Source organism: Aedes aegypti, chromosome 2 (assembly GCF_002204515.2).
Source record: "Aedes aegypti strain LVP_AGWG chromosome 2, AaegL5.0 Primary Assembly, whole genome shotgun sequence".
In the NCBI taxonomy this organism is placed as follows: Eukaryota; Metazoa; Arthropoda; class Insecta; order Diptera; family Culicidae; genus Aedes; species Aedes aegypti.
In genome coordinates this window covers 211,138,152-211,152,658 of record NC_035108.1, presented here as the reverse complement: position 1 = coordinate 211,152,658, position 14,507 = coordinate 211,138,152, and the positions used below count along the sequence as shown (strand labels likewise).

The following is a 14,507-nucleotide window of genomic DNA, read 5'->3' as shown; positions in this document are numbered from 1 at the left end:
GATTTAAATTTGGACCGGGGCATACTAAGATCAATCATTTCACAGTGCTCATTGTAAACAGACATCATTTGATTTAGAGGACTAAATTTGGCGTAGTTTGTACGATAACGATCTAAAGTAAACAAATTTCTGTGACGCAATTGTCGATTAGGAGCATAAAAGTTTAATTTAGATAATAGCTTTGTTGAGTCAATACGTTGTGAAACGATATCATTAACAAATGCGACCATGGCATATTCTCGTCGCTGTTTTAATGTCTGAATGTTTATCAACATGCATCGTGCTTTATATGACGGAAGAGGAAATACAGTCCATCCTAATTTGCGGAGTGCGTATAGTAAAAACTGCTTTTGAATCGACTCTATTCGTTCTTCATGTGATTTCAAATATGGGGACCAGACAACACGACAATACTCTAATATGGATCTCACATAAGCAACGTAAAGGGTTTTGATCGTATAAGGGTCTTGAAAATGATATCCGAAACGTTTTATGAAGTTAAGCATATTGCCCGCTTTATGAGTTATTGTGTTGTAATGTTCAACGAACGTTAATTTGGAATCTAAAATTACTCCTAGATCTCTAATTTTATCACATTTTTTAACTTGTTGGTTTCCTAACCTTATTGTTAAATTCGGAGTGTTTCGTTTTCTGCTATAGTTATTAGATTACATCTTTCAACATTCAACTTCAATAAACTTTTAAAACACCAGGTATTAAATAAAAGTATTTCATTATGGAATGTTTCATAATCGTCGTCTTTCATGATTTAATAAAACAATTTCATGTCATCTGCATATATAAGAATCCGTATTTTTTTTAAGAAGAAAAGATACGTCGTTAACATATAAAATAAAAAGGAGAGGTCCTAAGTGGGAGCCTTGAGGAACACCTGATGTGACTTGAATTGGTTTGGATTTTTTGTCATTAAATCTTACTATTTGCTGCCGGTCAGTTCTTCTTCTTCTTTCTGGCGTTACGTCCCAACTGGGACAAAGCCTGCTTCTCAGATTAGTGTTCTTATGAGCACTTCCACAGTTATTAACTGAGAGCTTTCTTTGCCGATTGACCATTTTTGCATGTGTATATCGTGTGGCAGGTACGAAGATACTCTATGCTCTGGGAAGTCGAGAAAATTTCCTTTACGAAAAGATCCTCGACCAGCGGGATTCAAACCCACGACCCTCAGCATCTTCTTCTTTTCTGGCGTTACGTCCCCACTGGGACAGAGCCTGCTTCTCAGCTTAGTGTTCTTATGAGCACTTCCACAGTTATTAACTGAGAGCTTACTATGCCAATGACCATTTTTGCATGCGTATATCGTGTGGCAGGTACGAAGATACTCTATGCCCTGGGAAGTCGAGAAAATTTCCAACCCGAAAAGATCCTTGACCGGTGGGATTCGAACCCACGACCCTCAGCTTGGTCTTGCTGAATAACTGCGCGTTTACCGCTACGGCTATCTGGGCCCCACGCCGGTCAGTTAGATATGATTCAATCCATTTTAGAAGCTTTTTCTCGATACCTATTTTACGCAGTTTGAAAATTAACATTGAAATGTCAAGTCTATCAAATGCTTTACTAAAATCAGTGTAGAGAGCCTCTACGTGGTTACCTTTATCCGTTGTCATTATGGAATAATCAACAAACTCCAGGAGGTTTGTAGTAGTTGAACGGCCTTTAAAGAAGCCATGTTGTGAATTAGTTATCCTGTGTTTAATTTGACCAAAAATACATTTGTTAATAATTGATTCGAACAGTTTTGGAATGCATGAAATGATGGCAATCCCATGATAGTTCCTGATATCAGATTTTTTGCCTGATTTGTAAATAGGTATGGTAGGTACCAAGAAAGACTTTTTCCATTCCTTTGGAAATTCACCAGATTCAAGTGACATATTGAAAAGCCAGAATAGTGGAGTTGTAATTTCTACCGCTTATTTTTTATAAATACTGGTGGGATTCCATCTGGCCCTGATCCTTTAGTAGCATCTAAATCATTCAAACCTGTCGTAATGTCTTGAACATGAATTTGATTTACTCCAACATCCCTTGAAATCTCTGGAAGGTATGAATAATATCCAAAATCACGATCATTATCAGAGAAGTTCGTGTAAGTTTCTTGAAAAAAAGTTGCAAAAAGGTTACAAATATCTTCTGAGTTATTTCCTTATTTGTCGTCTAATGTCATTTTTGATGGGAAATTGTTTGAATTAATCTTTGATTTGACATAGTTGAAGAAATTCTTTGGACATGAATTGACTTCATTTTCGGTTTTTATGTTATAATCTGTAAGTGAATTAGAAATAGTTAAATTTAGTTGATCACAAATACTCAGATACTTTTCTAAATTTGCTTGACTATTATGTGCCTTGTAGGTTTTGTGTGCTTTTTGTTTGTTTTTTCAAATTAATGATTTGCTTATTGAACCAGACTGGATTTTTTGAGCCAAAACCTCGTCTTTTACGTTTGAGTGGAACTTCCTCCTGAAATACCTCCGACAATATTTTGTAGAAGTTTTGTACGGCACTTTCAATATTTACTTCTTCTTTCAGATTGGATTGCCAGTTTACTCTATTTATTTTGTACCTTATATTGTCATAATTAGCCATATTGTAATCAAAAACATACTCATAACTACAGTCGTTGGGATTAAGGTTACTGTGTACAAATATGGAATATTCGATCGCTGTGCTTCATTTTTCCATAACGGAGAAACAGATTCCACAACACAAAAATCCTCACATATATTCTTTAGAAGTAAATCTAAGAAACAATTCTGTTGGTTTTTGACATGATTAATTTGGTTGAGTCCTAGGAATGCAATTTTCTCATATATAAATTGTAATGTTTCATTTTCACCAACAACTGGAAGAAGAATGCTCTCATTATCATAATCTGAAATAAAATCTACATTTCGTTGATTGAAATCACCATAAATATGAATTTTATATTCAGGAGGAAAGTATGAAACGATTTCTTCGGCTGCTTTAAAGAACACTTCATACGTCGACTTAGTAGCTCGATCAGGAGGAAAGTAAACTGACGCGAATATATGAGTCTCTCCAATGATCTCTGTTTTTACCCAAACGTGCTCAAAATCCTTAAATTTTGGTGAAGCAATAAGCTCAGAATTGAATTTTGAAGAAATTACAACTAGAACTCCACCACCTGACTTCCTTTGGGTTAAAACTAAATCTCGATCATTCCTAAATACATTATAGTTGCTAAAAAAATTTCTTCGTTTTTAATGCTATCGTTCCAACTTGTTTCAGTGCCCAAAATAACTGAAAACGAGGAGTTTAATATATTTTTACTAATTATACTCATTTTTGATGCGCTCTTCATGCGATTGAAATTCTGGCAATATACCAGAATTTCAGTAGAACGATCCTGTGGACCATGCGGGAAATTTTCTCAATCGACCACGTTTGGGGCGCGTAACAACTGCAGTAGAACACGCCGTTGATTTTGCTATCATAAAACCGTCATTTGAAATAGAGACTACTTCTTGGATTGGGTATCGTCCAATATAGCTGCTAGCTGTTAGTGTTTGTGGGCTTCGATTCCCGCCGCAGGCCGAAAAACTTTTCGTGAGGAATGTTTTCCGTCTGTGCCACTTGGCGTTGCATGCTAGTCCGTTGTCTAGTGTGGTGCTTCCTTCAAAGAGCTTAAGAGCTAATCATTTTTAAAATTTTATTTTGAATTCTCTGCAGAGCTTCCTTTCTGGTATTACAGCAGCTAGTCCATATTGGTACAGCATACAACATGGCTGGCCTGAAAATTTGTTTGAATATCAAAAGCTTGTTCTTAAGGCAAAGTTTTGATTTCCTATTAATAAGGGGATAGTGACATTTTACATATATGTTACATTTGGCTTGAATGCCCTGAATGTGATTTTTGAAAGTTAAATTCTTATCCGACCATGCGAGTGGTGAGCACGAACTATATCGTCGGATGCGGCATGCGTAATCGCTGGGATAATCCCGATCTGCATCATCCTGTCCGAAGACATCGACTGCTATCAGCAAAGAGAAACAAGGCAGGCGAGGAAGTTGTCAAGAATTCGTTCGCTGGCTAAGTGGCGGCAAGAATGGGATGCCTCCGAGAAAGGCAGGTGGACCCACAGGCTCATCCCGAATCTATCGGCCTGGGTGAACAGGGAGCACGGAAAAGTGAACTTCCACCTGACACAGTTATTGTCAGGTCACGGCTGCTTCAAGCAGTATCTGCATCGATTCGGCCATGCGTCTTCACCATTCTGTCCTGAGTGTATGGAGATTGAAGAAACGCCAGAACATGTTGTCTTCGACTGCTCGGGGTTCAACATAGTACGAAACACGGTGGCGGCTGCTTTTGGTGAGTACTTCAGCGTAGAAGGTGTGGTAAATGGAATGATAAGCGATCCAGATCTTTGGAATGTTAAACGATCCCGATGGTGGTGCAAATGATGTCTGGCTTACAGCGCAATTGGAGAGCAGAGCAACGAAACGAGACGCAAAGCGCAGCGCTTAACGTCGGGCCGTCGGGGTGCTAACGGCGCACCAGAATTGTCGGACGGAAGTCGGACTGAATTCGACAAGTCAGTCTGTTGATGAGAGGAGACCATAGGGCGCGATCAGAGTAGGCTAGATCCTCCGTCGGGGACTAGACCGAGTAGAACGAGCGTAACTTAGAATCGGTAAAAAGAGAATCAAAGTGAATTCCCGGCGTTGCTGAAGTGTTTCCAAGTTGATGAGCATGCAGAGTGCTTCATACGACGGAAGTGGCAGTACAGTTATAACAAGTCGTCGAGGCACCTGTGAATCGGAAGTCACCCTCCAACCGGAATTGCATAACCAACCCTGACACTTGGCCGACCACTATCGAGTCAGAGTAGGCTAGATCCTCCGTCGGGGACTAGCTGAGTTAATCGCGAAACAGCCCCGGCAAATGGTCGTCGGGGCGCCTGTGAACCGGAAGTTTTTCTCCACCGGAATCGCAGGACCAACCTCGGCATCTGCCCGGAGAGCATCGGTTCGGAAGATCTTCCGCCGCCGGGGAAATCTTCGTCGGAGTAGGATAGATGGGGCTTTCCTTAGCCTTAGTGGTTAGAGTCCGCGGCTATAAAGCAAAGCCATGCTGAAGGTGTGTGGGTTCAATTCCCGGTCGATCCAGGATCTCTTCGTAAAGGAAATTTTCTTGACTACACTGGGCATAGAGTATCATCGTACCTGCCACACGATATACGAATGCGAAAATGGAAATTTAGGCAAAGAAAGCTCTCAGTTAATAACTGTGGAAGTGCTCATAAGAAAACTAAGCTGAGAAGCCGACTCTGTCCCAGTGGGGGTGTAAACGCCAAGAAGAAGAAAAAGGATAAATCCACCGTCGGGGGCTATTCTAAGTAGTACGAGCGTATCACCGGCTTCAGTCGTCGGAGCGCCAGTGAACCAGAAGCCATCCTCCAACTGGAATCGCTGGGCTGGCTTCGACACTCTACCGGCCAACAACGGAGAATGAACAATGCGTAAGGTTACCGGTTTCGGGAGATATTGCTCCGTCGAGATACTCTCCACCGGAGTAGGCTACCTTCACCGTCGGGAACTACGCCGAGTAGTATCGATCACGACGAACCGCCGGCTTTGGGTCATCGGGGCGCTTGCGAACTCCTCATCCGGATTTGTAAGATCGACCTAGGCATTCAACCGGTCCACCCGTAGGACATGACGAGCAGAGAAATGAAGTCAAGTGCACCAACAAACACAGTAGTATCTATCGAAAAAAAAAGTCTCACATGACCCAGACGTGTAGTCGGCCCAATATGTGAATGACGTTCTTCTTCTTCTTCTTTCTGGCGTTACGTCCCCACTGGGACAGAGCCTGCTTCTCAGCTTAGTGTTCTTATGAGCACTTCCACAGTTATTAACTGAGAGCTTACTATGCCAATGACCAATTTTGCATGTGTATATCGTGTGGCAGGTACGAAGAATACTCTATGCCCTGGGAAGTCGAGAAAATTTCCAACCCGAAAAGATCCTCGACCGGTGGGATTCGAACACACGACCCTCAGCTTGGTCTTGCTGAATAGCTGCGCGTTTACCGCTACGGCTGTGAATGACGTTGAAGAGACAAATTACAGCTAGATCGAGTAGAGCAAGAGGTAACGAAAAGGCGTAGTGGCATCAACAATCCATCTGCCCCCTGAAAGAATACCATAAAGTAGTTCCAGGGGGACATCGAACGACATCGAAGACCGTTAAGTGAGAACCACACAGCCAAAACCCATTTGCTCCCCAGGAAACCGGGTTGGTTAAAAGTTTTTAGCTTTGCTGGAAGTGCGAAAATTCAATAAAAAAACTATACGCCGCCCAGTTTCCGTTGTTGGCTGGTATGCGGTATGAGTCCGATAACAACACTACGTCAACGTTTCCGAAACTGACCTGGGCTGGGCTGCATCACAGTGGTTTAAATTTAACTGTGTTACTTCCGATTTGGCTGCTTTGATACTCCGCTTGTACCCGGACATTTGGGTCCGCCCGTTAAGTGTCCGTTGTCTGCTCTGTTGACACATTTTAGGCACTTAGGCAATTTGCTTACAATCGCTTGCCCTATGGCCTTCTTAGCCGGATTTTCTGCATAGTTTACTTCTGTCGAGATCATTGCAATTCCACGACTTGTGGTTCTTCTCGAAACACTTGAAGCAAATTTCAAGAGGCTGTATGCTGTATGCTCAGCCGGCATACCGACCAGCCTACCTTGAGTATGCTGAAGTTCTTTGCTTTGTTGGCCTCTGCAACCGAGCCCCGTGGGCCCTTTCTAAGGTGGATGGCCTTACTGGCTGCGTTGATGTCACACTGCTCCTTGAGAGCAGCCGAGACCACCGCTGCATCGGTGACCTCATGAGGTGCAGAATGCAGATTTTTATACTGGAGAGTTGCTTCTGCAGTCATGGTGTGAAATGAGCAATAGATTATAAAGAAATTTGTTCAGAAGGTATCGTATTTTTGTCTGTGCACATGCTATGCGATATGAAGGGCTCTCTATTACCTACTACAATCAAAGTTTGTGAAATCATTCTTTTATAAAAGTGCAATCTGGAAACTAGACGATTTCATCAACAATAAACCTCCATGGCGAAGAGAACCAAACTCCCAGAAGTACAGAAGTTCAAGTATATAAAAATATAGTGATTAATTATAAAATCGATATATTTATAAAGCGAAACTTTACATTTACTTTTACAGTCCTGTTTACAATGATTTTCTCGTGTGACTTTGAGACACGCAGTACCTATTTCGTTGTCGATAGATTTTCACGACCTTTGTTTTCGATTCTGTGGAAAATGCCTACTTTGCATTAAAACAAACTTTTTCTTTGTTTTCCAGAGCGAATACAGCACGTACCACGATGCATTGTCTTATCAGTGCCTGCCCTGTGCCGAAGGGTGCGATTCCTGTCTGGATGCTTCTCCGTGCGTAGCGGCCCTTAACTGGACGATGCGAACTGGGATTTTGGTGCTAGCGTGCGCTGTAATTGGACTGCTTCCGCCGGCGGCAGTGTTCACTTTCCGCTACCAACAAGTTAAGGTAAGTAGAGTTCGCACAAAGCTTTCGCCAAACTTTACCGGCGAACAAGCATGAAGAGCTCCTCTCCTGCTCATTGTGCTCCACCTCTATGCTGTTTAAGTTTTGGAAATTTACGGAAATGCCGATTGTATCAGGGTTCCCTCGAAGCCACGATAAAGCAAACCCGAAAAGAAGTACTCTCCCCAATTACTGACTGTCGCCTGAGGAACGGTCAAAGCGCGAGTCAGAAACAAAAAAAAATGTTAAGATTCGACCCACTTTTCCAGCAACTTGAGCAGTTAATTTCCGTTCTACTGGTAGTGTTTTGCTGCGATGGCTTTTTCAATTTACTTAAAAGGGACTCATTTTACAGCGCTTGGATACTTTGCTTGCTTGCTCTCGATGCTCGATCCTTGGGAGTAGAAAGTGTCATTGAACGAAAGTATCGTGCAAAAAGATGAAACTTAAAAGGCAAAAATAGATTGCTCGAATAATAACGAAAGTTTAGTTTTAAGTACTAGTTCAAAGTAATATGTCCTGGTAAGAAAATCAGAAGTCTTTCTACTAAAGAAATCACTCGTTTTGGAAGTAATCGTTGATTTGAAATAAAGCTTTCGATGATTAAAAACTAATGAAATAAAACCTAAAATCACTATAATGCGTAAGAAACGGTTGGCAGTTGATGACCACTTTTGGCCCAGTTGAAAATCTGTTTGGGTTGTGCACTTTCTCTAACCACCCGAAAGTATAATCGTATCAAGTATTAACATACGATGAAATAAAGATTCAGATTTAAAAAAATCGTAAAAAATAAAAGTTAAGTTAAGCATTGCCTAATTGGAGGTGTAATGCTAAGAGAAAGAAAAAAATGTAATCGATTTATTCCCATGTAGTTTCTTGTTTTGAAACACTTTTCTTTATACAGTTTACATTTTATTTTAGTAATCAAGAACTCTACAAAACACCATACTTTCAACTTGGAGATAAGAATTTCAAAATCTCTGCTATTTATTCAATTTGGCTGTCTCCTAAGCATACCAATTGAAAATTAAAAAATCTGCTCTCTTGCTATTTTCGTCCCAACAACAAAACTCGTTCAAGAACTCCTTACCATCCCCTAATATACCTACTTACCTACTCTTTATCTCGACGTTGACACAACATCATAGTTAAAACGGTTTTCATGGCTACCATGGACTCAACCACATCTGCAATAAGTTCATGTTTAATATCTTCATATCCTTCTACCTCGATGGTCAATACTCAGAATGGAGATTCAACCGTATTAACGCAGCACAATGTTTGTCATGGGAACCGCGTAATACCTCTGTCACTCAATAAGAAGAACGAAAAATGTCCATTGCATTCCATTTGCAGATGACTTACTGGCTCAGCTTAATCATGAGTCGTAGCAGAAGGGCATTCACATATTTTTCAGCTTCTCAGTCAAAATGTTCCATCAAGGTGGACTGGAACCCGCCCAACTGCATGGATACTACCAAGGATGCTCTAACGGTGAATGCATACGTTTTACCCGCAAGTCCACTGTTAATTAAACGGATGCGATGTAGATGGGAGCTTTGCATCTTCCTTCGGGATAGGGATACTCATAACGGTGATATATGACGTATACTGATGACTTCTTTTTCTTGCATCACAGCAGGAAATTTTTGTTGATGAGCAAAATCTAATATCTATTTAGATAAATTTTAGAATTGGTTCACATATACACTCCAACCTCTTTTTAGGGGAGTCGTAAAAAAACAGTCGTAGAAAACAGGGTTCTAATTATGTTTTTGACAAATACAACGTCAAGATGTGGAAATACTGATCCGAGATATTCGGCAAAGTTGAAGCATGGAGCAACATTCCAAAATTGCTATTTAAATTTTCATATTCTGATTATTGTTGGCAACATTGCTCGATTGTTATCAAAAGAGCCAATCATAGGGGGTGTTATATGCAGATACAAATAAATTTAAAACATAACGATACCAAATGTTTACCAAAGTTGAAGGAAGTGTTGCATGACATACAGTCGGTTGAAGCAAAATGGACGTGTAGCTGGCAACACTGTTTCCTGAAATCTAATCTTGATCAAAGTTTAAATATGCATATTATGTTACACTTTTCGTTCGGGAAACTATCAAACGCTGGCAACACTGATAAAAATACGTATAAGTTAAATATACTCAAGTAACACCGAAAACATATTTCTTGGCAGTAGATAGAAGAAATTGTTATTTAGGAGTTTTATAGGTGAAATCCATAACAACGTTGGTAATTTTAAAGTTATAGAATAGTATTCAGAAAACATATTTTGCCCAAACGTCAAATCGAGATGGGACAAATAGACTAGGTGAAGTTATAACTAAGAGTACATTAATATAACTTATATAGGATTCATATCGCACCTTTTACCATCAAACAACAATAAGCTTTACAGATGTATTTTCAAATGGGTTTCAATTTATTCTTAACACCATGATATATGACGTAAACTATGAACTGCACAATTATTATCCACTCGCGTTTGCCGGTGCTTAATTACAAAATTCTGATGGCTCTGTCTCGCGATGGCGATAGAATATTATCTCCAGCTGGTAGGAAAACAACAGATAACAATATGGTTGTGTATCTTTTAAAAACATTCTAACATCTGCAAGAGTTTTATTATAATGTGGAGCTGCTGGATGCTGGCATACTGAATCATACAGAAAATGGAATGTAGTGTACTACACAAGTCGCATTTTTTTTTTCAATGACATCGGCATCTAATCGATAGACAAGCGTTTTGGTCCGTCAATGGATTTTTGTTGGTAACAGACAGCTTTCCTCCGAGATTAAGGATAGAACATGAATGACTTTCCCGTGTAACACTATGTTCCATTTCATTTCCAGCAGTCCGCTCCGTTCTAATTCATTGAATATTTACCTTTTTACAGAGAACCTCAAATTTACTATATATACTCCACATCCTGAACATTGATCTAGGAGCTAGAGTAGTTAGTGTTTTCGCGTTCTAAATGCAAATTAATTTGATAAAATTTGAGGCGTTTTACTCATTGCGTTCGTAATTTTTGCTGCATTATTTACAAATAAATTAAATTTTGACGTTTGTTTGTTTTTGATTCACTGAAGAGGAAGCTGTAATTAAGTTGTAAAGATGTTATAATAACTATCGCAAAACAAAACAATGACTTATTTGAGAGTAGCTTGCAGGCATTCTCTTATGATGTATTATTAACGTATATTATAAGTTTTCTATACATATTTTATAACCTCTCAATATAAACAAGAGTTAATGTGTTGAATGAATTGACACATATGACAGTGCCGTCTAAAAACAGAAAACAATGCCAACGAGTGAGAAATACTGAAAATTTTAGGTAAGGGAGCTGTATTCACTCTGGTTATGCGGTCTGGATATCGAATAATTTTGATCAAGACAGTTATATGTGGAATAAAATATAAATATGAATGAATTTAAGGTTATTGGAATGATTTATTAGTTGGGATATATGATTCATGCACATGACCTATTGTATATATTTTCAAACGGTACTGTAAGCTAGGTGCCATATTGTTTTATTTTTGTGGCTCAAATCAAATCATACAAAAATAAGGATTTTTTGGCGGTTTTACATTTTTGTTTTCAATCCCTTTAATGGCGCATGAATTTTTGGAGAGTAAAATCAAAAGTTGCCCCAAACATCTCGAACCGCATTGGAAACAGGACCTTCATTGATGATTATAATACCGTGTTTATTTTTATACTAGTGGTCCCGGCAAACTTCGTCTTGCCATCAAGTAGACTGTTGAAATTCGTCAAGAAATCCCCTATACAAAATGACACCTTAGTCTTCTCCCGTTTTCCCGATTATTTCAGAGACATTCCCGAACTTTTTCCTCGCACGAACACGTCGCATCGCTTGTGAAGTGCAACAGTGAAAAACTTACATCAATCCGTTGACCCGTTTTCAAGCCATTTCGTGACATACAAACACCACTCTATTTTTATTTATATAGATTTTATGACACATAACTAGGAGTCTTCGACTTCACCAATCGGAAGAATGGTTTTAAGAAGCCATGAATAATCCAAACATTTTTTTATTTCCTTTAATTTACTCTGTTTTGTACGTGGTTAATTTGATTACGAGTATAATTTGATGTACAAATGTTTTCTGCATATTAAATCACTTGAAAATAGCTACATTAAAACTAATACATTATGCTGTACAATAAAAGTATTTTGAAAGTTATATCATTTGCAATGTACATGATTACAACATATGCATGTAGTTGAAATATAGAAGTTACATGTTAGTATTTTTTGCTGTCAAAAAACATAATTATGACTTATTACTATTTTATATATAATCGTTATTTCTATTATGTTGAGATTACGTTTACAGATTGTTGATTGAACAAGATCTTAGTTCTATGATTTTGTTGTGAGACATCTATAAGTTGTTATATAAGCCGCCATTTTTTGCACTTTTTTAGCTCTGCAAGTGTTTGGTTTCAAGTCAGGAATACTAGAAAAATACAACCTAACATGTATAAATCGTGAATTTTAAATTGTTATATAACAAGTTGTGTTACTTGGGTAGTCAGGTCTCCTATAAGACATACGGTTGGGGGGCGTTAAGGGATACCAAGAGCTCCATCAATTCGGAGGTGTGTTGAATATCTCGTATGCGTTAAAAGATAGCACAGCACTGTCTTTGGCGAAGTTTCAGTAATGAGTACGTACTACCTTTAAGAGCTACGAATAATCCTTATTGCTGAGAACTTGGCCGGTAGGGTCGCTTTTTTGAACTTGCACTATATGAACCTTGAAGGATAAAAAAGTAACCTTTGGGACATATATTTCCAGATCCCGATGCTTTGGAAGATTAGTGTTTTCGGGAGGGTTGTTAAATAGCTTAAGGACTAACATACAGTGGTCATTCAGTTACGGAATTCCACCAACATACTGTGCTAAGGTGCATAAAACATTTGTTTTTGTGGATATCTCAAATTCCTGGCAACTAAGAAAGGTGACGTTTTCGACAAAGTGCACCAAGCTAGTAAGCACCCAACTTTTATTTTGCTGATATCGCAGGATCTTGACATGGCGCAGAAAGATGGCGTATTCGGCAAATTTATTCAGTTAGTCAAGGGCAATCAGGATCCTGAGTAATCCGCAAAACAAAACTTTCATGCTCACTAGCGAAACCTGATGGTCAAATTCCGAATCTCATGACTTTTATAATAATTGCGGTTCTGCTGGTGAACAACTTTGCCGAAGACGCTATTTTACTAAGTGGTCAGGATCTTGAGACATACACAAAACAAAAGTTTGATAAGATATAGAAATCGCAAATGTATGAACTGATTAGGGATCATGCACAAATTACGTCACGCTCCAACGGGGGGGTGGTTCAAGCCAAGCGTGACAAGCCTAACAAAAATTTCGGAGGACTCATACAAAAAACGTGTCAAAGGGGGGGGGGGGGAGGGGGTCAAAAAAGTTGAAATTTAGCGTGACATAATATGTGTACCATCCCTTACCCCAAATATACTTACTTTAAAGATATTCTTTATGATTCCTGCAAAACTACCTGAAGGTGACTTGAGAGTTTTTCCTTTTTGAAATCTTTGTGATTATTATTATTACTATTATCTTGTTTAGCGAGATTTTCAGCCAGTTCATCTCCTAAAACTTTGAGATTGAATTGTTTCAGAAATCTCTACAACAATACTTAAGGTAATCACAGAAGGAAAAAAAAAATCAAAAATCCTTTCGAAATTTCAGCATGAATCGTCTCCAGAAATTTATACAAAAACTTGTGCATGAATTCGTTAAAAAATTCTCAAGGAATGGATGCAAGGATCTCCCCATGAACCCAAATAAAAACATTAATAGAATTTAATATAAACCCTGCACAAATAGCTTCGACCAATTCTTTTGAATAAAACTGCAAATTTCTTCTAAAAATTAAATAGGAATATTTCAAAGAGTGACTGGGAATTTTTTTTTTTAATTCTGGACAACAACTTGTAGAACTTTCTGAAATGTTTTGAAGAAATCGTCGGATACATTCTAAAAGAAATCGCAAATAATATCTGAAAAAAACTTTGGAGATATTCAAGCAAGAATCTCTGAGTCGATTTCTTGCGATATCTCTTAAAGAAATCATTGAAGGAATTTCTTTCTAATTGCTAAGTACTAGTACGAAATTTAAGAGATTTTTTTTACAGAAATTCCACTAGAGTTCATTAAATGAGTCTCTATTTAGATCAATAGTAATATTATGGACAGTTTTACGAAGGGGTCGTCCATAAATAACGTAACATTTAAGGAAGAAGGGGCTTCACAAATTTGTGACGATGTGTAACGAGGTGAAGAGAGGGGTCCCAACTAGTGGACGTAGCATTTCAAATTATTTCGATAAAAAGAGTAGCGCTGAAAAAAATATTTTTTTATCAAATTTATTTGTCTGACTTATAAAACTTGGGTTATAACATGATGATTCAGCATAAAAATATTAATATGAAAAGATTAACAATTAACTAAAAGATTTGAAATTTTCATAAAACCGATTGAGTATTCTTTGAGATATCTGAAAATTACGATATGATGATTTTTGAGGTTTTCAAGATCTCTTTTTGTCCAGCGTGGTACCAGAAACCTAAATGCTACTCAAAGACGGCTGAACCAAATTGCTTCATTTTTTCACAACATAATCTCATTAATGTATTGTTTCAAAGAGTGAATATCCGAATGCGTTAAATATTATGTAACCTGAAAATTCAGAAAGGTTATGACTACGTGTCGATCACCCAAGGAATTTTGTAATATCTCCGGGTTCAGATGGCCAATGATTAATATTGAAACAGATTCTAGAAGAGAACTTGTGAGAAAATGGTGCAAACAAATCGAGAAACAAAAAAAATGCGATTTGAATATTT

At 38.3% G+C, this 14,507-nt stretch overlaps 1 protein-coding gene across 5 annotated transcripts in view; it reads left to right on the top strand.

Moving 5' to 3' along the window:
* LOC23687899 overlaps positions 1 to 14,507 on the top strand; it is a 756,337-nt gene that overhangs the window by 578,571 nt on the left and 163,259 nt on the right. For all 5 annotated transcript variants that reach the window (XM_021843875.1, XM_021843874.1, XM_021843873.1 and 2 more), the window contains one exon: positions 7,368 to 7,568. In XM_021843875.1, the coding sequence (XP_021699567.1) occupies positions 7,368 to 7,568 (201 nt within the window). The remainder of the gene's footprint in view (positions 1 to 7,367; positions 7,569 to 14,507) is intronic.